This window comes from Pipistrellus hanaki, assembly GCF_964339955.1.
Source record: "Pipistrellus hanaki genome assembly, chromosome: 18".
Taxonomy (NCBI): Eukaryota; Metazoa; Chordata; class Mammalia; order Chiroptera; family Vespertilionidae; genus Pipistrellus; species Pipistrellus hanaki.
In genome coordinates this window covers 195529-219171 of record NC_140520.1, presented here as the reverse complement: position 1 = coordinate 219171, position 23643 = coordinate 195529, and the positions used below count along the sequence as shown (strand labels likewise).

General features: G+C 49.5%; 1 protein-coding gene and 1 long non-coding RNA gene across 2 annotated transcripts; both read left to right on the top strand.

Moving 5' to 3' along the window:
• The first annotated feature begins 254 nt into the window (after positions 1 to 254).
• Positions 255 to 9241, top strand: LOC311612599. Its single transcript, XR_014793313.1, has 5 exons — positions 255 to 466; positions 1948 to 2124; positions 3070 to 3270; positions 5274 to 5419; positions 6193 to 9241. It is a non-coding gene; the product is annotated as an uncharacterized lncRNA (long non-coding RNA).
• Positions 9242 to 15717: 6476 nt separating this feature from the next.
• Positions 15718 to 22012, top strand: PRSS16 (serine protease 16). Its single transcript, XM_084865231.1, has 12 exons — positions 15718 to 15802; positions 15878 to 16038; positions 16698 to 16797; positions 16893 to 17022; positions 18229 to 18352; positions 18574 to 18651; positions 18740 to 18787; positions 19312 to 19581; positions 20316 to 20457; positions 20907 to 21086; positions 21165 to 21310; positions 21432 to 22012. The coding sequence occupies exons 1-12, from the start codon at positions 15733 to 15735 to the stop codon at positions 21498 to 21500; spliced, it is 1518 nt and encodes a 505-aa protein (XP_084721357.1). The 5' UTR covers positions 15718 to 15732; the 3' UTR covers positions 21501 to 22012.
• Positions 22013 to 23643: the final 1631 nt, after the last annotated feature.

Genomic DNA, 23643 nt, shown 5'->3' with positions numbered 1-23643 from the left:
GGAGAGCAATCTGGAAAACTTAGCTCTGCCCAATCAGAGCGCCAGAATCTCAAATTACACTTTCACTGGTTAAGATGTAGCTGAAACCCTAACCAATGACACATTTGCTTTTTCGCGCCACAAACGTTTATAAAAAGTGCCGCCAGAGCACTTTCGCTTTCGCAGCCACTTGCAGAGAAATTTGTAGTCAGCATGTTGGGGCGCGGAAAGCAGGGCGGCAAGGCGCGCGCCAAGGCCAAGACGCGGTCCTTGTGGGCTGGGCTGCAGTTCCCCGTGGGCCGAGTGCAAAGCCTGCTCCGCAAGGGCAACTACTCGGAGCGGGGCGGGGCGGGCCCGCGTACCTGGAGGCCGTGCTGGAGTACCTGACGGCCGAGATCCTGGAGCTGGCGGGCAACGCGGCCCGCGACCAGAAGACTATCCAGGCCGTGCTGCTGCCCAAGAAGACCGAGAGCCACCACAAGACCAAGTAAGGAGAAAGCAGGATAGGAACCTGGACGACAAAGGCTCTTTTCAGAGCTACTTACACTTTCGGAAAACGCTGAGCGGGTGACTTGTCCTATTCTTACAGCAGGCGTCTCCATTTTAGCGTTTTGCTCCAATGGAAGTGACAGTTTGACTTTTAGATTTAAAATAGGCGGGTGTTCCTGAGACCCATGTTGGTAAATCCGTGGCCCTGTGTCTTTGGGACACCTGTGTGCGTGTCCCGAATTCCCAGCAGGTGAGGCTGCAACAAGGAATGCAACCTTGGGAGCCACCTGCATGACAACCCAGGTGGGGAAGACAAACAGGCCCAAGGTGGCTTCTTGGATCGGGAATAAGTAGAGGTAAACGCTGTAAGCAAAGGAGCTACATGACCAGAGTCCTACCTAATCTGAGAAAAGGAGTGAGCCCAGCAGATGTTAGGGGAAGAGAACTCCAAAGAGTGAAAATGCCAAGGCCTGCGTGTGGCCCTTCTTGGGAACAGTCCATTGTGACGCACATCAGCGAGCTGGACAAGGCGCCTAGTGAGCCAGTTCATTGGGAGTCATTTTATTGCACACAGGTTCAGAGCAGATGACTTCTGTCAAATTCTGAACCCCCAACAGAGGAAGCATTCTCTCTCTCTGTTTTTTTTTTTGTTTTGTTTTGTTTTGTGTTTTTTTTTTGTTTTGTTTTTTAGGTCTTTCTGTAAGTTATTTTTACAGACAATTTGTAACCTTGAATACATATCATATCTAACAAACACCTGTAACCTTCAGTATCATATCTACAGGCACCTGGCATCAATGTCAGTGTATCAGTTAGATGGCTAGTTTGCAAGGTCAGACAATTAAGTTTATCTTTTCTATTCAAGGAAGAAAAAACAAACAGTTATTTTACAGTCTAAAAATAACAGTTGGCCTACAGAATACAAGACTGTTTGAGAATAACAGTAGTTCAAACAGCAGTTTTCCAGAGGAGGGATCACTATGCTCCACCATGAGGCTCTGAAGTAAAAGGTGGGCGTGGGGGTGAAATGGGACCATAAATATAGAACTTTGTGGTTTTGTAAATCATGCACAAGTGTTTAGCCCGGTCAGTGTGGCTCTGTGGTAGAGCATCGACCTGTGAACCAGGAGGTCCTGGTTCTATTCCAGGTCAGGGCACAAGACCAGGTTGTGGGCTCGATCCCCAGTGTGGGGCGTGCAGGAGGCAGCTAATCAATGATTCTCTCTGGTCATTGATGCTTCTGTCTTTCCCCTCCTCTCTCGAACCAATAAATATTGAATAAAGTAAAAACAACAGTAATCCTGAATACATTTGATAACACAAATTAGCTATGGAAAGCAACCTACTTTTTTTTTTTTAAAGAGACACCATAGAAATAGTATTGATATTAATGTTAGCATGTGGTTTACAACCTGAAAATTTTGAGAAGAAATGGTTTGTAATTCAATACATAGATTTGTTTGTTGCTTGTCTTTGCAGAAAGCATGTTGAGTAAAATGGTAATAACATACAACAGCCCCTCCACCCACAAAAACGCGGCGATGTAATGAGGCAAGTTGGTCCATGGAAGCAGGTGCTGAGACGGATTTGAAGTGGAAAATGATTATCAGGTTCCCATATCTGCAGGGAGGAGAGTGTCACGCTGACACAGGCCAGGTAAACGTGGGGAGCTCTGGGGCCCCCAATTAGCTCAGTGTCCCTGGACCAGCCCTTACCTCCCACATTGCCTGTCACTGGATGTGGGAAGGACGGAGGGCAGGAGCACTTGCCGGCGAGTCTTTCCTTCAGGGGGCAGTCTGGGCACTGCATTCGCAACCCTGAAACAGGTACCTTACTATATAGTAACATGAATAGAAAGAGCAACATGGTGCCCTAGCCGGTTTGTCTCAGTGAATAGCTCCTCCACCTGCAGACTTTATGTTCCAGATAGATCCCCAATAGGGGATGTACAGGAGTCAGCTGATCCATGGTTCTCTCTCATCATTGATGTTTCTATATTTCTTCCTAACCCTCTGAAATCAATAAAAACATATGTATATTAAAGATCAACATGGAGCAATGTCTATATTGGCCCTTTACTTAAAAAAATTTTTTTTTAAATTGATTTCAGAGAGAGAGAGAAACATAATAATGAGAGAATCATGGATGGGCTGTCTCCTTCATGCCCCACACTGGGGATCAAGCCCACAACCTGGACATGTGCCCTGACCGGGAATGGAACTGTGATCTCCCTCCTAGAACAAAGATCTCTGAGCCATGCAGGTGATTCGAAAAACAAAACAACCCCCAGTTTGCCTTCAAGGGGGGAAGAGTTGTGGTCACTGGTCCCACTGGGGATCAAACCCAAGACCTTCTGCATGTAAAGCAGATGTGCTAACCACTGCACTATGGAACCACTCAGGGTGGTTGTGAGTCAAGGAATGTTTATAATTCACTCAAAGATAAATATGGCAGGGAGTTGGGGTTTTTTGGTGCTAAATTCCATTTCCCGTGCATCCCACTAGCGTAAGTTTGAAATATCTTCAAATAGAGTCATTGTAAACTCATGAGGAAAATGATCTAAAACCACATTCTTGACCCTGTGATCACATCTCTGTCCAGGATTATGTATTGTGAGCATCTGCAACTGTCAAGGTGTTTCCGACGGCGGAGCTGCCTCTTACGTAGCGGGGCCTGCACAACCCGGAGCAGACACCAGACGCGAGGCCAGTGTTCCCCGTAAGCAGAAGCCATGGCTCCCGGGACCGCCCTTCATGCGGCTGGTCAGCACAGGCCAATGGAGGACCGCTCACTGAGTTATGCGTAAGATATTTGTGCATCAAGATGCGAGGGAGCCCGGCCGGGTTGCTCAGTGGTTGAGCTTCTGCCTACGAGCCAGGAGATCACGGTTTGATTTTCGGTCAGGGCACATGCCCCGATATCCGGCTTGATCCTTAAGTAGGGGTTGTGCAGGATAATTCATCATTGATGTTTCTCTCTCTCCCTCTCCCTTCATCTCTTAAATCAATAAAAAGATATTAAAAGAGAGAGAGAGAAAGATGGGAGGGAATTAAAAAGAGGATGCCACCCCAAAATACATGTGCCTCTGCCATTTTGATTATTTTGACTGCAAGGTACTTGAAAACAACAGATTTTTTTAAAAAGGCATCCTGTACAATTACATAAAACTGAGGTTTACATAACAAGGTGAGGGAGGTGCTACATGAGCACCCTCACGTCCGGACACCCTCAATGAACCAAAACTTTGGGCACTAGAAGAAACAGCTCCAAAAGAATGTCCCATAGGAACCGGATGTGTATCTAGGTCTCCAGATGGATCGATGTCTCGAAGGTGAAAAAGAAAACTGTGGGAACCCCTTTCACATCCCACGTGATTCAGGGTTCTGGTTTCAGGTTTGGGTTTTGGAGAAGGCCGCACACAAAGGAAAAGAGACTAGAAAAGCATTAATTTGGGAAATGGGGACCAGGTAGTAGTCCAACTCTAGTGGGAGGACTACTCGCACTGGTTTTCCATCCCTTTTATTAAGATTAGAATTATAGGATACACCCATATCCCCTAGGCAGGAAACTCCAATAAAAGCCAATCAGTGAATTTAGGACTAACAGGTGGGGGCTGCTTCAATTACCAATGTCTAGTAATTAGCTCTGACCCTTTAGACTAGGGGTGTCGAACTCAATCAGAGAAGGGGCCAAAATCTAAAATCCACTCTAAATCGCGGGCCGAATGGTTTACTGAACAGTCATAAACTGACAATGTCATAAACTGACAGCGGAGTGCAGTGATGACAGCGCGGTGCGGGCCACATTGCAAGGCCTGGCGGGCTGGATTTGGCCCGCGGGCCTTGTGTTTGACACATGTGCTTTAGACTCTAAAGTTTAGAGCAGTGTTTCCCAAACTCTCTCATGATGAGAATCACCTGGTGGAGTTGTTAAAACACAGATTCCTGAATCCCAACTAAGAAGTGCTAAACTAGGATTTTTGGGAACATATAGGTAAAATTGTATACTTCACTAGTGCTCTAAGCTTAGAATAAGTTAAGTATACAATTTTACCTATATGTTCCCAAAAATTCCAGTTTAACACTTCTTAGTTGGGATTCAGGAATCTGTATTTTAACAACTCCACCAGGTGATTCTCATCATGAGAGAAGTTTGGGAAACACTGCTTTAGAGCAATTAAGGTTGACCAGCCCTATGAGTTCCCTGTCCACAGCTCTCTTATTAAAACAATGACTGGCTTCCAGAAGAAAACCTATACATTCTTTTGAGAGAATATTCATCATCTAGTAACAGAGAAAGACCTGTTAAGCCTAACCTCAAAAATGCCTGTCCTGTTCCAGCTGGCTTGGCTCAGTGGGTAAAGCATGGGCCCGTCACAGGTTTGATTCCGATCAAGGGCACAGGCCTGGCTTGGCTCGATGCCCAGAAGGGGACTGCAGGAGGCAGCCAATCAATGATTCTCTCACATCATTGATGTTTCTAGCTCTCTCCCTCTCCTTTCCTCTCTGAAGTCAATAACTTTTTTTTTTAAGTTCTGATCACAAGAACAACAACAACAAAAATACAACTCCTAAGTGGGAGGGGAGACAAATTATTAACAAAATTAGGTTCCTGCCATTATGTTTCTCCACCGACAAAGTTGACAGGACATAACGGCAGACACTATTGCAAGGTCTAAAACTCCCAGCAGATGAATAACCACCATGAAAAGACACCAGCCTCCATTTTTGTATGGTCCTCATTTTTAAAGTAACGCTAGCTGTATGGGTGATATCTCAAATGTATTCAATAGTATTATTCTTCAGGGAATATCTTCTTTGAAAAAAAGGACATCAACCTCAATAAGAACACGGACAAACGATAAGCATGTATGTGCGTAAGCCACAACTCGATGGCTGAACCGAAGCCCCAAGTCTGTGAAGAACATGGATGCAAACCTTAAAAAGCAATGGTGAGACCGTCACTCCCACACCCTGGATTAGGAAGGGGAAGCTGGGTACCGGGAGCCGGAGAACACACAGGGACTGAGCAGCCTCCTGCTCCCGCCTGCATGTCACAATGCAGTCCTCACACACGCACATAAGGGGGGTTAGCGGGGGCTGGAGGGGGTCACCGCAGCATTGGGACTGGAGGCCCCAGCCAGTCCATCCCTGGGCAGAGGCAGGATAGACCTGCGCGCCCGCCACCAGCCTGCGCGCAGCGCCAGAAGCAAGACTTGGAGTCCACAGGGCAACTGGGATGGATGTTAAAGCCACAATGTTTCTCTGAAAGACATAAGAATAGATCTTTAGCAAATGTATCTTATGTGTACCCAAAACAAAACGTGATCAACATGATGCGCCATCAACCAAGGGGCAAGGATGCTTGCTTCTGGGGGAGGCAGGGGCTGCGGAGCGGGACCCCCGGGCCCAGGCCCTCCGCCATCTCCCAGCCTGAGGGCCGGAACCAGGTCGGCACTAGCAGCAGGTCGAGCCCGGGCCCTCAGCGCTTCGCCCCGCGCAGGTCCTCGGAGGCCTAGGCGGGCTCGGGCGAGGCGAGGCAGGGGCTGCGGGTCCCCACCCCGCACCCCGGAGTCACCGGCTCCGCCTCCTTTTCCGCCGGGGCGGGGGGGGGTGGGGGGGAGGCCTCCATTCCCTGACCCAGCGGAATCGGTTCTGGCATCACTCGTTCGTCTGGGGTTCGGAAACCAAATAGCAAACACTTGCTCTCTTGGTCTCCCTCTAGAATCAGATTCTACGGAAGAAGTCTCTGTTCTGCTTGCTGTTCTAGCTCCAGGACCTAGAAAAGTCCCTGAAATGCAGGAGTCCCTGAAATGCAGGAGTGGCTCCGCGTTTGTGGACAAAACGATTGACGAAGACACAAATTTAAAATGTGCTGCAATCTCCAGCACTTCCTCTAGATGGCGATAGACGCCATGAAATGGGAATTTCATTTCCATTTTAAATAATTTTTTAAAATCCATTGCAGTACAGAATGCATTTTTAAAAATTGTTGATGTTTCTGCTTTAGAACTGATTCAGAAGTGCCGACAGTCATAAAATCTCTGTCATAAAGTCAGGTAGGTCTGGCAAATCATTACATTTCACAGAAAAAGTTACAAATATGATATAACTGAACATTTACCTAAAAGGGGGCCCTGTGGCTTAGCTGGTCAAAGCGCCTGTCTAGTAAACAGGAGATCCTGGGTTCGAATCCCAGCGGGGCCTTCTTATTTGGTTTTGTATTTTCAATAGTGTACACACCATTGAATAAGTTACAGAGGCATTGAGGCATTTATACAGCTGATTGGGCCTGTATTGAATTATTTCAATTGCAAAAGGTCTCTTAACAGTGATTGCATCACTGTATGAGGGATTGGCATGAACATAAAAATGAATGAGGTTGCTGTAGTTGATAGAAAACCATGGGTTCCAAAGACACAGAAAGTAACGGCAAAAATAAATGAATGGGAGTACCTCAAACTAAACCACTTCTGCATAGAAAAAGAAACCATCAACAAAGCAAAGCATAAAGGCAAACAACTAAATGGGAGAAGATATTTGCAAACAATTCCTCAGATGATAAGCTAATGTCCAAAATATATGAAGAACTCATACCCCTCTCCTGTGTATCCACATAAAAAAAATAAAAAAACATTCATAAAGATGTTTATATCCCTATGTTCAATGCAGCATTATTCACAGTGGCCAAGACATAGAAACTGAAGTATCCTTCGATGGATGGTTGGATAAAGAAGATGTGGTACATATATACAATGGACTACTACTCAGGCATAAGAAGGATGACATACTGCCTTTTGTGACAACATGGGTGTGTATTTTTTAATTTGAGAGAGAGAGGAAGGGAGAGGGAGAAAGAGAAAAACATTGATGCAAGAGAGAAACGTTAATCATTAAGATGATCAAGCTGAGCAAAATAAGTCACCAGAAAAGGACAAGGATCATATACTTTCACTCATATGTGGCATCTAAAACATAAAGCAACACACTGCCAAACAAAACAAACCCACAGACAAAGATAACAGATGGTGGTTGCCAGAGGGAAAGGGGCCAGGGTAGGATAAAGAGGGTGAGGAGGTCAAATATATGGTGATGGAAGGAGACTAGACTTCAAGTGGTGAGTACACAATGCAGTGTACACGTGATATAGAATTGTACACCTGAGACTTATATAATGTATTAACCAATGTCACCCCAGTGTACTTAATTTCATTTAAAAATGAAAACAACAAAGTAATGGGTTCGCTGGTGATTGGTAAAACTGGAATGTGAACTGGACAATAATCATTTAGAGTTCTGTCTTGGGAGTTCAGTCTTGGGTCTCTTACCCAGTGACAGCCAGCATTGGTAGCTACTAAAAAATGAGAACTCAGCCCAGTAAATGTAAAGACTTAACTGACTATTGAATCAGGGCAGATCCCCTCCAGTACATAGAAAGGCGCTTCAAGTTGTACAAAATGGAAGGTTTTGTAGGCAGAATGAGGATGGGACAAGGAAAGTAAAAGAGTGGGTTATTTCAAGTCATGTCACCCTGCCTTAGGGAAGACAGATGACCTCACTAATGCTGACGGGGAAACTCCAGACTGATTGGTGTGAAATCCCTCTCCTGGGAGAGGCCAAACTGCCGATAGGCATTAAGCCTTGATGGGGCTCAGCACTAGAGGCTCCATTTAGGGCCTGTTGTTCTTTTCTAACACAGGCCAATAATGGAGTCTGGTTGCTGGTTTGCAAAGAATTAATAAGCTATATGTAACATTTGGTGTGGAGTCAGTCTCATTTTTATTTTGAGAACAAGTAAGAGAACACTGGCAAAATTTATACTCTTTGGGGTCATATTTCTGAGTGCAAGGGGGAAATTAAAGCTCAAATTGTGTTTGTGGGCACCAGATAGTAACATTTCACAAGCACAGCTTTCAGAGGCATGTGAGGAAACAAGATAACAATGAGGAATCCTCATTATGTCTATAAGTATTTTGTCTAATTAGACATTTTGAGGAAATAAATCACAAATAGATTATCACATTCTTTTTAATTAAATCTTTATTGAAAGTATTATATATGTTCTCCTTTCCCCCCATTAACTGTCTATCCCACCTCTCCCCTCCCCCCAACCCTGGACCTTCACCACCCTATTGTCTGTGCCCATGGGTTATGCATATATGCATACAGGTCATTGGTTAATCTCTTCCCACCACCCACCCCTTAATCTGCCACCGGTGGATTTTATGTAGCTTCCTTAGGTTTTCTCCTCTGATTCTAATTATAAACCGAATGGCATAACTACTATTAGCTAGAGCATTTTCTCAATCCTTTGAGATTTTGCTTCCAGGTCCAGCCCTCAACTTTGGCTCAAATAAACTCTTTAAAACATTCTTTAGGTTTGGAATTAATTTCATCAACATAAGCAAACAATGAAACAAACAAAAAGGCTTCAAGCAAAAGGATAACCATTTAAAAATAAAACATCTGGTAGTTCATTAAATTGCCTTGTTATTTAAGGCGACAGAAATGTGATTTTTACTGATTTATCTATTTATTTACATCCTAGAACTAGTGGAACAGGATTGCATCTCAAGAGCGATCCTCCTTATGTCTGCAGGTGCTTTGTCTAAAACGTATGTTGGGTTGGCTATTTCCTGGTTGGCGTGCCCAGAAACAACCCAGGTTCCTTGTTAGCAGCGTTATGTTTGTTCTGCAGTCTGACTCTCACCGGCTATTGCGCTGTAGAGAATTATGGGCAATAAATTAATGACAATCGCTTAAAGTCTTGTCATCTGGGCCTAAAGACAACGGGGCAGTGAGGGCAGGGTGGGTGGGTGGAGGGGTCAATGGGGGGAAAAGGGGACACATGTAATATTTTCAACAATAAGTAATTTTTAAAAGAAAATAAAAAATCTTGTGTCATCTGTACAGTTATTATATTACAGAGTTCCCGAACAATCAAACAATGCAGGAGGAGAGTTTGGAGAGACTCACTTTATTCATCACGCGATGGGCTTAGAGAAAATGAATTCAAATTCTAAGCAAGGCTACAAGCAGAACTTCCCTTTTTATTAAAGGGCCAGCCCTATGCGCATTTAGTGGTTATCTCGATGCTGGCCTTGAAAACAATACAGTTCTATCCAATTAAAAAATGCACCTGGCATGGCATTGAGATTATGGGCATATCTAGTCTCCAGCCTACAAGGTCATACAGCTAAGTTTATCTTCATCATTATTCAAGCAGGCTAAAGCAGACTAGAAAGCAAACATTTTTAGAATAAAAGGCCATCTAAAAAAACACAGCAGAAGATTCTAAACAGCAGATTTTTACAAAATACGGGTTTTCCTTCTCAATTTTACTCCCCAGCTTCCCTGAGGGCCTGTGCAGCGAGCACCCGGCTGAGTGCGTCCCGGAAAGCGGTCCCGGCAGCTGCTCCTGGGCCCAGGCCTCCTGCAATGGGGGGCCAGGGGCCCCGAATTCCTGTCTGTGCTTCGCCGGCGCCGGCTCGAGCGGGTCTCTGTCGCTCCGGGGTGTGCGGAGCCCGGGTTCCTGGCCCAGGCATCTCGGACCGGGGCTCAGTGTCTGGATGTCCGGTCCGCAGAGCCCGCGCTGGAGAAGCAGACGAGGGCGGGGCGGGCGGGGCGGGGCCGGGCCTCCCCGTCCCCACCGCGCCCGCCGCTGACTCACACCCACGCGCGGGAGGGGAGGGTCACAGGTCGCTGCGGGCTGAGGCTCCAGAGAAACAAAGCAAAACACCAAACCCGCCCGGGAGGCCGGAGCTGCAGCCCCGCACCCTGGGCGTTCGGGTGAGGCCACTCAAGCTCTTACACCCCCTCTACACCCCCCACCCCCACCCCACTCCACCCCCTGCACCCCGCGCCGAGCTGGGATGCTCCGGTCCCCGGTCCCCTCCCCCTGGATGCTCTCTCCATCCTAACGCCCCTGCGTTGTTCCCAGACACAAACAAATCAAAAAGAACCGGACGAACCTTATCACCCAGAGGTGGTGACCCGAGCAATGTCCGTAACCGGATGTGAGCAGAGTCCACGACCAGGCAGATATAAAAATTAGAAGGAAAAAAAGAAGCTGTAGCTGGCCCGTACGGGGATCGAACCCGCGACCTTGGCGTTATTAGCACCACGCTCTAACCAACTGAGCTAACCGGCCCCACGGTGGAGGGGCCATCTCTGAGCCCTTGTATAGTCACATGAGACTCCGTCAGTGCGTTCTTTCATAAACGGTTAAAAAATATTCTTTCCTACAAAGGGAAAGGAATCATCCGAGATGCGGGCGCAGAGGAACGTGCTCCTCCCGGGAAACAGAATCGCTCTAACGGACCGAGAAAGCTCGCGGAGGCGCGGGTCCGGCGCTGCAGTGCGGAGCGTCCGACACGGGGTGGCGCCCGAGTGCGGCGGGGGGCCGTCCACGGGGCCGGAGGACAGTGCAACCATGTCTGAGCCCGCGACCCCATCCGGCTCCCAGGAACAAGGACCCCCAAACCCACGACCATCGGCCTCCAGGTCAGCGCTGCTGTCTGAACCGGGAGGAACGCCGAGGTGGCCAGGGAGAGGCCCCTCCCAACCGGGCCTGACGGGTGTCCCGGGGGCGGGGCCGCGCAGCCCTCCTCCCGGCGTCGCCTCTGCTCCCTCTTCTCCGTGGGCCCTGCAGGCTCCCAGGTCTGCTCTGCTTCCCTGCCCCTCGCTGCGTCTGCAGGGAACGGACCCACTCCGTGCAGCTGCCTGGGTGCTGGGCGCCCTTAGGCGCTGATACTGAGGCTCCTTCAGAGCTTTCCCGAGGAGCGCGTATCTCCACCTCCGCTTGGCCGAGCCTCTTGGGTTGACATCTTACTGGCTTTGCGTCATTTTGGAGATTTGTGCGGAACGCCAGCGACTCCGCGGATGTCTTAGGGTAACGCTTGCTTTCCAAAAAGGAGAAAGCGTACGAACTCTGAGGTCTGTAACTTATAGATGTTGAAATGGCATTTCGGGAAAAACTATGTTTCCGCCCGGTTTCGAACCGGGGACCTTTCGCGTGTGAGGCGAACGTGATAACCACTACACTACGGAAACAGCTACCTGCTGCCGGTCATACCCCTCCCGCCCAGAACAGAGCAGACTGCCTGACAGGCCTGGGTTTGCCACAGCCTTTATAGAAAATACACATTGTTGTGAATCTCCCCCCCCCCCCCTTTTTTTTTAATTTTTATTTCAAATTTATAAAGACAAAAAACTTATAACCAAGCAAAGGCTTGACCCAGGGTTCCGAATATTATACAAATTCCAGGCACTAAAAAAGAAAAAAAAGAAAAGAAAAACAAATTCCAGGCACTAAAAGCTAAGAAAGCATCCTGGAGAATTTTTGTGTGTGAATTAATGATATTCCTCCCTCCCCTCTGCGCCCCAGTGAGCTATAATCTACACATAGCACTGTATAAGTGATCCCGAGTTCAAGGACAAATGCGACCCACTAGGAGGTGAGCCACACATAAGAATTGCATCCTAAAAGAAGCCGGGCAAGTTTGAGTAGGAGTGGATCTTACGTGTATAGAATCAAAGTGGAAAGAATATAAAGTTGAATCAAATCAAATTCACTGACGTGGTCTTACCAGGCAGAGATACTTGATTTAATATTTTAACTCAAGGGCCTGGGGACATCTCTAAGTTTTTATTAATTAATAATTATAACCAATTCTTAATTAATTGGCTATAATTAAGAATAATTTTTAAAAGAATAATTATATTTTAATTACAATTAATAATATAGTTATATCAATAAAAAGTTTCCAAATTTTAATCACTCTAAAAATAACTGATTGCATAATGCAAAAGTAGTATAAACATGCGGTAAAGTTATAGTGCACATGGAAGCGAACTGTGACAATAACACAAATATAAAAGTGAGTAAACTCACTTACACAGGACCAGCATGGTCTTATTTGAAGGCAGACATTAATTGTAGCTGTATATTAAGAAGTCCTAGGGAAAGCACTAAAAATTGTTTTAAAAGACATAAATGTTAAAGCGATAGTGGAGGAAAAAATCTAAATCATGAAAAAAGCTCATATTTCAAGAACAGGAGAAAAGACTTAAAAAAGAAACAAAAGGACACAGAAAACAACTTAGGTTTTAATACAGAGATGTCATTAAATATGTCATACTGTATGTCGATTACCTAAACCCATCAATTATAGACAGCCATTGGAAGGACTAAATTAAGACTCAACTACAAACTGCATTAGTATTGCTCAAGGAATCCATCCTCTCCCCCACATAAAATTCCTATCACAACCAATCTACATTACGACCAATTTACCGGGAGTGGGGTTCGAACCCACGCGGACATACGTCCATTGGATCTTAAGTCCAACGCCTTAACCACTCGGCCATCCCGGTGACAGGAGGGGGCTTTTGGGTTCAGTATTACCAAGTTAGTACTAATTAGAATTGCTAGTTCCTGGAAGATTGTAAATAATACGTTTGTAAAGCTGCTTGCCCCTTAGGCAACAGAGAACAACATCCGGTGCCCTCGTGCCCCAGGTGGTCAAAAGAAAGGGAGCCCACCTGCTCGGGAAGAGGGCCCTGAGGAACCGGTTCCCCGCAGGCGCAGGAGAGCTCGGCTGAGGACCAATCTCCAACAGCACCAGTGCACGTGGTGACTTCTGTGGGCTTGTTTCAAAAGGTAAGGATGCTTGGAACATCCTTCACACAATATCGGCCCTTTCTATTCATTGACGCCGAAGCCAAGAGGCCTTTGGATGGAAATGGAAATTGTCATGTTCGTCTTGGAGCAGTTGATTCTTCCTCACCCAAAACCTTCAGGTTAAATCTAAGTTCCTGCAGCGGAGGGTCTCCCTGAGCCCTCGGCCCCGGCCCGTGCATGTCACTGATTCTCCGTGACGTGGATTTCCGCGAGGAGAAGGAAGGAAGGAGGCCAAGCTCTGGTTCACCCCTAGAACGGCGCTCTCAGTCCCACTCCCGCTCTGCGCGAGCTTCGCCCCAGGGCAGGCACCTGCCCTCCATTCTGCGGCCCTTCCCCCGCCTCAGGTGTGTTTACGTCACAGCACTCCCCCCCAGCAAGTGTTTCCTGCCCCAGAAAACTGGAAGGGACGCCCGTCTTCTGGGAGAAGTCCCTGTGACTTTCACTCCGTGCATCAGCCTGATGGTAACTAAGTCATTACCTACAAACTTACAATGACCATCAGCATGGCGACTTTGGGGACAAGCACTTTTTCTCTACTCGGTGCCTCCGGGGGGAGGGGGGTGTTGAGGAGGGGGGTGGTCAGCCTTAGACCCTAGTGGAAGGCATGTGGCCTGTCCCTGGAAAGGACGGTGATTTGGGGCCCTGGAGATGGGGTGTTTCACCAAGAAGAGTCAGGTGAGCCACAGAGGTCACCTCCTGCTGTGGGACGTTGTGGGACATAAGACACGAGTGCACACGTCCCAGGCGGGGACCTGAGACAGAACCGAACAGAAAAGTGTGACGTCGGATGGACCGACTCGAGGTCCCTCCCCCCACTCCTCGCAGGCACACCGGGTCCCGGTCACCCCCTCCCCAGGTCCCGGCCTTGTCCTCTGAGCTCGGCCAGCTTCTACAAGGTAATTACAGTCACCAAGAGATGGGGTCAGGGGAATGAGCGCAGAGCATGCCAAGATAATTCTTGAAATTTCCCAGGCGCCTGAGGTCCTCAGTCCGGTGTGCGGACTGTCGCGGAGTGATCAACTCTGACGCTGTGGCTGCCAAGGATCTGGGTGTGGGAGGAAATCAGTGTCTGAACAACAGCAACCAAAAAGAAAAAAGACAAGACAAATAATAATAATAACAATAACTTCATGGAAAGGGTAAAAGTCAAAGTTAATTCTTACTTATTCCAAAATGTAAAATGGTAGCAGCAGGCGAGTTTCCGTAGTGTAGTGGTTATCACGTTCGCCTAACACGCGAAAGGTCCCCGGTTCGAAACCGGGCGGAAACATTTGGTTCTCTTACCTTTTCTGGAATTTTACAGTGAATATTCTACATGGCAAGTTTTAAAATAGAGCTCACCATAAAAAATAAAAAATAGAACTCACCACGCATAACTAGTTATCTCTAAATTGATGCACAAAGTTCAAAATAAAAATCATATTTTAATACCCAGTTATGAACTTCATACATTCCGGGGCCTTTCTCCAACTGTGCCACATTATCTGGACCATGACTCACCCCTCAGTCTGTCCTTAACTCCAACATTACTTGGATACGAAAGAAGAAAGAAGAAAAGAAAAAGAAAGAGAGAGAGAAAGAGAGAGAGAGAGAGAGAGAGAGAGAGAGAGAGAGAGAGAGAGAGAGAGAGGAGAAGGGAAGGAGGGAGAGAGAGGAAGGAAGAAAGGAAGGGAAAAAGGGGAAAGAAATATGGATGTGTGTGGTAGTGATGGTTTTAACCATAAGAAGTACCTCTGTCGACAGAGCTGAAAAGGCAGCAGGTGAGGAGACAGCAGGTGGATGAAGCACCTCCGGGGCCACCCCTACTAGTGTTCTCTTTACTAAAATTTCTATGTGAAAGCTTTATGCCACTTTTTCCTAAAATCAGGTTTTTCTTTTTGTGTGTTCCCCCCCCCCCCCTTCCTTTGAAGAAGGGGACAAAGAGCGTTGGTGTCACTGCTGAAGATTAAGAAGTGAAGTCCACGTTTAATCCCAATCTTACCTCGGGGAGCCTGCTTCCCACGTGTGAGGTGACTGCAGCAACATTAAATAGCTGCAGCAAAAATAACTGGTGGAAGGAAAACAAAACCCCTGTGGCCCGTACGGGGATCGAACCCGCGACCTTGGCGTTATTAGCACCACGCTCTAACCAACTGAGCTAACCGGCCAGTTGTCAGGAGGAGAGAAGCTCTTTTTACTTAGAGGAATAAAAAGTTTGCTGACATTCTTGCACATCTAGAACTAAAGGATGTCTCCTCTTTTCAAAGCAGACTTTCTTGTTTAACTCGTTTTAACGACGACTGAAGGGCAAGAAGGGGAAACAAACTCAACGAAGGGAAACTGAGGGACAGGGCAAAGGAGACCAGAGGACGAGAGGAGAGAAAACCAGGAACAGCGGGAAGACACTGGATATCCAGGTGCGGCTTCCCTAGCCTCTGGACACAGACGCGGGCGTCCCTGCCCCGCGTAGGTGGATCCTACCGACGCTTGACCGTTCCCAGGAAAGGCGTCTGCAAAGAAGCCCTAGCTCCGCGGCTATAACCCTCCAGGCAGCTCTGGGGCCGAAGGAGGATGCCGAGCGCTTCTCGCAGAGGACCGGGCAGCATGGCCCTGGGCCCTGCCCTGTGGCTGGGCCCTCTGCTCCTGGCTTCCCTCGGGGGGACCTCAGCTCCAGGTAGGAGAAGCCTGGGGTTCAGGCGGGGGCTCCGAAGGGGGCTCGGCTGAACGCTGTCCCCTCTGGGCCCCGCAGCCTCTCTCCTTAGGCGCCTCAGAGAGCACATTCAGCGTTTTCAGGAGAGCTCTGCCCTGGGCCTGAGTCTGGATCCGGGGGTGGCGGCCCTCCCTAGAGAGGGGTGGCTGGAACAGCCCCTGGACCCCTTCAATGCGTCTGACAGGAGGTCCTTCCTACAGGTGAGGTCTGGATCGGGGGAGCCCACGGCCTACCCTGCCCTCTCCTTCCCTCCATACTCTGTCCCTCAGCCTCTGCGCTCTCTCTCTCTCTCTCTCTCTCTCTCTCTCTCTCTCTCTCTCTCTCTCTCTCTCTCTCTCTCTTTCTCTCTCTCTCCATCCTCCCCATGTCCTTCAGAATAAACGCTAGAACTACCACCAGTCTGGATGTGTAGCAGAGACTTGGACTGACTTTGGAATCAGCCCTGGTTCACAACTTGACAATATCTCCTAAATGAATGAGCAAACTCACCCTTTTTCACACCTACTATGTATGCAGCCTCCAAAGGTCTTCTCACCTTGGTGCTATTCCCAACCTGCCTGCATGTGTTACTTTTCTACAGTTGTTAACATAGAGCAGGTGCCTCCCATGTGCTCGCCACTATGCTTGGGCATGGGATATAAGAGATAAAAATTTGCCCAAAGTATCTGCTCTTATAGGTTTTACATTCTAGGTGAGAAGACAACAGGAGGGCAATGACACCATAAATAAGCCTGTTTCCGACACTACTAAGTATAGGAAGAACGGTCCCCTAGGGAGAAAGACGGGGAGGAACGGGGACTAGAGAAGGGAGGTCAGAACGCTCACAATCCCATTTCTTCTTCCTCATCCCACCACTCAGCGGTACTGGATAAACGACCAGCACTGGGCCAGCTGGGATGGACCCGTTTTCCTGCATCTGGGGGGCGAGGGCAGCCTCAATCCTGGCTCAGTGATGAGAGGTGAGGAGCAAGAGTGGGAGAGACGTAGTTGGGGAGCCGGGGGAGGGCTGAGAGAGCTTCACCCACCTCACACTCCCCTTCCTCCCTCTTTACAGGGCATCCTGCAGCCCTGGCCCCAGCCCTGGGGGCCCTGGTGATAGGCCTGGAACACAGGTTTTATGGCCTGAGCATACCTGCTGGGGGCCTCACCATGCCCCAACTCCGCTTCCTGTCCAGCCGCCATGCGTATGTTGGGATAGGGAAAGTGTTTGGGGTCAAGGGACTAGAGATGTCTCCCCTGCCTGATGTTGACCTTGAGTCTTTGGTTCATGGTTGTTGTTTTTCTATCTTTTGGTGTCTTATTCTCTTTCCATCTCTGGGTCTCTGTCCCTCTCCATCTCTTTCTCATACATTGTCTTCTCTCACCCTCACTCTGATGACTGGTCCACATGACCTGGTCTCCTCTCGAAGGACACAGCCTCCTCACTGGCCTCCACTGCTGCCCTTGACCTCTTCAGTCCATTCTCCAGATGAAGCCAGAGTGGTTGGTAGGGTGTAATCCGGACCACCACGCTCCCTACCTCAAAGCCCTCACATCTGTCATCTCATCACAGTAAGGTCCTATCTTCACAGTGGCCGTGAGGTTTGACTGGCTCTGGCTTGGTCACTCTCTAACCTGCACTTCCTCCCACTCATAGGGCTCCAGCTGCACAGCCATCCTTGCTGTTCCCCAGACATACAGGCTCAGCTGTGGAGAGCCTCTGAACCCTCCCCCTGGGCTCCCCAGATGTTGCATATTTCCCCTCCCCTCCTTTAGGGCACCCTACTCATACTAGCAACACCCTTCCCTAACTCCTCACCTGCTCTATTCTCCACACACTTGCCTGGAATCCTCTCGTTTGCCTTTCTCTATCTTACTCTTGTCCATCTGTCTGTCTGTCTGTATCTCTTTGCCTTTGTGTTACTCCCTAGCTTCCAATCCTTCCACAAACTTACCTGGTTTCTAACTGCAGTGGGATGGCCCTGGCTGCAAACTGGTTCAGGAAGGTTAGGGAGGGAAGGGAGCACCTGGAAAAGAGGATGTTAGACGTGTCCCAGCGTGGCTTTCCAGCTTTGTCTCCCCTGCCCCCAGTACTCTCACCCCTCTGCCCTGAACCCTTCTCTGCCTGAGGAACTCTTTCTTCTCCATTTGTCTGGTTCCTGCCCAAACTGCCTTGAGGTTTTTCCTCTCCCACGTAATATGGAAGGAGAGGAGGGTGGAGGCTTTCCCAAGGGTCTCCCCTGGCCTGGCCACGTCAGGAAACTGGTGTGTGGATGAAGCCTTCAGAAATACTTCCCGAGAAAGGAGCCCCGGCTTCTAGCCAGACACCCACTGCCCCGTGCGGCCCCGCCTGCACAGAGGGGTGTCCCAGGGATTGCCGAGGTGACCGACCGGCCTTCCCTTGACCCCAGGCTGGCCGACGTGGTCTCCGCCCGCCTCGCGCTCTCCCGCCGCTACAACGTCTCCTCTTCCAGCCCCTGGGTCTGCTTCGGAGGCTCCTATGCCGGCTCCCTGGCCGCCTGGGCGCGGCTGAAGGTCCTGGGACCCCCTGGGGGTGGGGTGGATTCGGGGTCCCACCTCAGGGGATAGGAGCACCCTCTCCCCACACCCGCCCCCTACAGAAGGGCTTTCCACAGCCGGCTTCCCAAGGGCCCGGCGCACAGAGGGGCTCGCCTGGGGCCACGCGAGGCGTGCGGGGCACAGGGCGGAAGGTTGGGGGTCCCAGCCCCGCCCGCCTGACAACCTCTCCCCACCAGTTCCCGCATCTCCTCTTCGCCGCGGTCGCCTCCTCGGCCCCGGTGCGGGCCGTGCTGGATTTCTCCGCGTACAACAAGGTGAGGCCGCGGGCGGGTCCGGGGAGGAGCGGGGTCTCAGCCATCGGGTCCCTGATGCGCCTCTTCTCCTCCCGCGGTCGGGCCATAGGTGGTGTCCAGGAGCCTCACGAACACGGCCATCGGCGGGTCTCCGGAAGTAGGAGGGGGCCCGTCCTGGGGGCTGCAGAGGGGAGGCGGCCTTCAAAGTGGGGCCAGAGGGAAAATGCAGCCAGCTCGGTGGCGGGGGCCGGGGAGGTGGGACCCCCAGAGATGCACGGACCCTAGGAGGCTGGCGCTGAGGACCCGCTAGGACCTCGGGAGGGAGGAGCTCCAACGAAGGCGAGACCGGTGTGGGCGGGGCCCGAGGAGAGTGGACCTATCAGGGGGTGAGGCTCAGTATGGGGCGGGGCCCGAGGAGAGTGGACCTATCAAGGGGTGAAGCTAAGTATGGGCGGGGCCAGAGGAGAGTGGACCTAACAAGGTGTGAGGCTCAGTATGGGCCCCCCCAGGAGAATGGACCTATCAGGGGGTAAGGCTCAGTGTGGGCGGGGCCAGAGGAGGGTGGACCTATCAGTGGGTGAGGTTCAGTGTGGGCATTCGGGAGCTCAGGGGGATGCTGGTCCTGGAAGAGACAGGCCGGGTCCAGGCGATGGTCGCCGACGCAGCCTTTCTTCCCTGCAGTGCCGAGCGGCGGTGTCCACGGCCTTCGCGGAGGTGGAGCGACGGTTGCGCGTGGGAGATGAGGCCCGTAAAGCCCTGAAGGCTGAGCTGGGTGCCTGCTCGTCCCTGGGCCGCGCGGAGGACCGGGCGGAGCTGCTAGGGGCGCTGCAGGCGCTGGTGGGGGGCGCAGTGCAGTATAACGGGCAGGCGGGGACTCCGCTGAGCGTGCGGCAGCTCTGCGGACTCCTGCTCGAGGGCAAGCCCTACCGCGGGCTGCGTCGAGCGGTGCAGGTGAGCTCCCCGTAGCACGGTGGGAAAGTCCTAGACAAGGGCCCCACCTCCGCTGTGCAGCCTTGAACAGCCTTGCACCACTGCTGAGCCTCATGTTCTTCACCTGTCAATGGGGATGGCTCAGGGCCCAGGGAGGTGAAATAAGGGGCCCGTCACGGGCTCACACACGATGCAGATTAGCACCGAAGCTGTCTGTTTTGTCTGCCTTGTTTTGTCTTGTTCTCGGGCCTGCACAGGGTCTGGCACACAGCAAGTGCCAATTAGCATTTAGACTGAAAAGATATAGGTAGCCCCGAGGACAGCATTCTTCTGAAGCCAGAGTCCTCACCTTCGGAAGCCACAGCTGCGATCCCGGTGTTACTTATACAGCGCTGTGTGCGCGGAGAGCTGTGTGAAGAGTTTCGCGTGAATTATTTCCATGAATTCTCACAGTAGTTCTAGGAGACAGGCCCTGTTATGATCCCCACTTACAGAGGGAGAAACTGAGGCCCGAGACTATCTATCACTCGCCCCAGTTCTCACAGGTAATAAGGTCCAAGTCATCTACGACCTGAACCTCTTACCCACAGGGACCCAAGCGCCCACCCATTCTGACCACTGAGTCCAAGGAGAACTTAGGCACTCTTTCTTCTGACTTCTCACCTTCGGCTTTTAGGGGCCTATGCTGCCAGACCCTGGCTTGCAGGAGAAAGGGGAGACTCTATGCATGTGTGTGTGTATATATTGTCCCCTAGGTTGTCATGCACAGCCTGGGCCAGAGATGTTTAAGCTTCTCCCAAGCAGAGACATTGGCACAGCTGAGGGTCACAGAACCCCAAGTGTCCGGCGTGGGTGACCGGCAGTGGTTGTATCAGACATGTACTGAGTTCGGCTTCTGTGAGTACCTGACTCAACCCTCCTCTGATAACCTTTAAAAAAAATCTATTGAAGTGACAGGTGTTAGGCAAAAAGCATTTATTTGAGATCAATAAGAATAACTATATGAGAAGCACTGATTCAGGCAGAAACTTAAATAGTTTTCCAATTAAGAGACAAAGGCAATGGCTTTTTATGAGAAAGGAAAGGGAACAAATTACATCAAGAGAAGGAAGGCATTTCTTTCTACTGGTACAGATAAGCTGACATAGTAAATAAGCATTCTAAACAACATTTTAATTTTCAGCCTATCACAGCCCTATTGTTCTGGGCCATCTCTGGGTGCAGGAGGTGCCTCTTCGACAGGGCTGTGAATCCATTGGTCATTGTTGGGGAGAGCTCAGTAATTAACTGAAGGAGGCTTTGGAGTTGGGTTTACACCCCACACTCATAGATATCCCCCTCCACAGATGTCACCTGTGAAGACCCCACATGTCCTTTCTCCAAACTCCCAGCACTGCCCTCCCAGCTGGAGCTGTGTGAGCAGGTGTTTGGGCTTTCAACCTCATCCATAGTCCAGGCTGTGGCTCAGACGAACTCCTACTATGGTGGCCAGACCCCAGTGGCCACCCAGGTGCTGTTCGTGAATGGTGAGTGTGCCATCCGAACCTGACCTCAAAGTCTCCATCAGGCCCCAGTTCGGCACACCATTTCCCCTTTCTTCCCAGGGGATTCGGACCCCTGGCATGTGCTGAGTGTAACACAGGCTTTGGGACCCTCCGTGTCAGCCCTTCTCATCCCCAATGCCTCTCACTGCTTGGATATGGCACCTGAGCGGCCCTCAGACACCCCCAGCCTCCGCCTAGGGCGCCAGGTAAGACAACAACAACAAAAAGCCCTGGGTAATTTACATTTTCATTTGCATACTAATTTGCATGCTCCTGCCCTCACTAATACTAGGATCTGACTTTCAAAATTCTCCCACCTCTTTACAGAGCATCTTGCAGCAGCTGCAGACCTGGCTCAAGCTGCCAAAGAAGAACTTGGTTGGGGGTGGGGTCTGAGCCCCGCACCCTCGCCACTCCCTGCTGCCGACCTCAGACCAGGACATATTGTTCACTGGACCGGAGAAAGCAGCTTGTTTAAGAAGAGGAAATTCCCAAGAATTGGCATTCAGCATCTGTTCCGAGTATAACTGACTTGTGTATGCAACTATCCTCACTCCCAGCTAAAATGGCTCTGTTACAGACAAGAAGTTCTGCAAACATAACTGGGTGTTTACTCTCATTGTGGATGTCAGTATTTCAATGGCAAATGTCAGGGAAATGTCACTGTTCATGCTGGTGCCCTCCCCCCACTAATCTGAGTCTGATGCTCACATTCTGCTCTGCCGCCAGGTGGGCGCCTTCTGCTCATCCCTCTCTGGCCCCTGGGCCCTGCCCTGCCTGCTTTTGCTCTGCTCATTAAAAGGCATTCTTTCTTAAGAATGGAAAGACAAGTGAAAGAGTGAGTGAAAACCTGCATAATACCTATATCTGACAAAGGACTTGGGTCTAGATTATTTAAGGAAATCCCAGAAACCAATAATAAAAAGATGAGTGAATGACAAATGGGCAAAGCACTTGAATAAGCACTTCAATTTTAAAAATACCTGCATAAAAACAAAGAAAAAATACACGTGTGGTCAATAAGCACATGAAAAAGATGTCCAACCTGATTAGTCATTAGAGAAATGTGAATTAAAACCACAGTATTTCCTTACACCCCACTGAATTACAAGCAAATAAAACAAACCCCCTAAAAGTTCAAAAGATGAGGATGTCACCCTGCCTAGTTTTGGAGAATTTTTAACTCGGGTTTTGAGTTACATTTGATTATGAGTCAGAATTTCCATATTTTTATTTTAACAAATAATGTGAGGGGGGGGGGGGATGCACTGTGAATGAAAACGTACCAAAAGAAAAATCATTCAAAGGTATTAGTTTTGGGGACACCCAGGAAATAAGTATGTGACTCTGATATACCTTGTAAAGCAAGCATTCAGCATGGTGTTTCGATAGTGGAGTGGTTATCACATTCACCTGACACGCGGAAGGTCCCAGGTGGAAACAACCCTTGCTCAAGGTCTTTTGTATTTGCATCTCTCCTCTAAAGGCCTAAGCCTTTCAGGTTTCCAAAAAGTCCTCCTCAGAGGAGCACCGCTGAGATCCATGTCCTCATGTTTTTATGCTTATTTCTGTTGTCAATCTGGGAATTTATCCATAGAATTTCTAAGAATCACAACTCCAACTCCACCAAATTATATTTAAAAATCAGATCCTTCCCTCTTAGCATTGCACTTTAGCGATTTTTTGTCATCTGGATCCAAGACCTTTTATGGTATGTGGATAGATGGCAGATGATTGATAGATAAATAATGGATAAGTAGATGGACAATAGATAGTGGATGATAGATAACAGATGGATAGATCCTAGATAGACAGTTGATGAATAGGTTCGACAGATAGGAGATAAAGAAAAAAGGAAAGAAAGGAAGACCTAAGGATGACCTCCATCACCAAGCAGAGGCATTCCAGGTGCGTGGACCAGAGCCCAACCCTCGACTCCAAATCAGGGCTTCTGGGTGCAAGTAATTGAGTCCGACCCGCGTCTCCAGATCTGGGAGGACCTGAGCCCAATCTGTGTCTTCACACCTGGATTCCCTGAGCCCAGACTTCCAAGTGCTGCGGCCGCTATAGGCCAGAAGGCACCGAAAAGCTCGGCGTCAATAGGTTCAACTTTCAGTTCCATTTCCCACAGACCAGTCCCGGCTGGGATTGCCACACGGTGCGGGTGTGTTTACTTGGGTGTGTGGTTAATGTAAGTCTGCGAGACAGACACGCAGGGACCTGGCGTGTAGGCCTCGAAGACAGGGTGACAGCGAGCGGGTCCGCTCGGCTCGGACGTTTTCAGGGATTAGCATCTGACTGGGTTCCAGGTGCACGCCCAGCAGGTGGCGACCCCTGGGTTGCCAGGAGCGAGCCCTACGCTTCCCGGGGTCAGGACCATGGACAGCGCGTCCTGGATTTGCCGGGTCGAGGGAGGGTTTTCTGGGAAGCGAGAAAGCAGGGAAGGAAATCTTTTCACGGTACATAAAAAAATATATATATTTATTTTTAAAAAGCCTGAGATACGGAACATATTGTTTCTATCTGATTAAATGTAGGC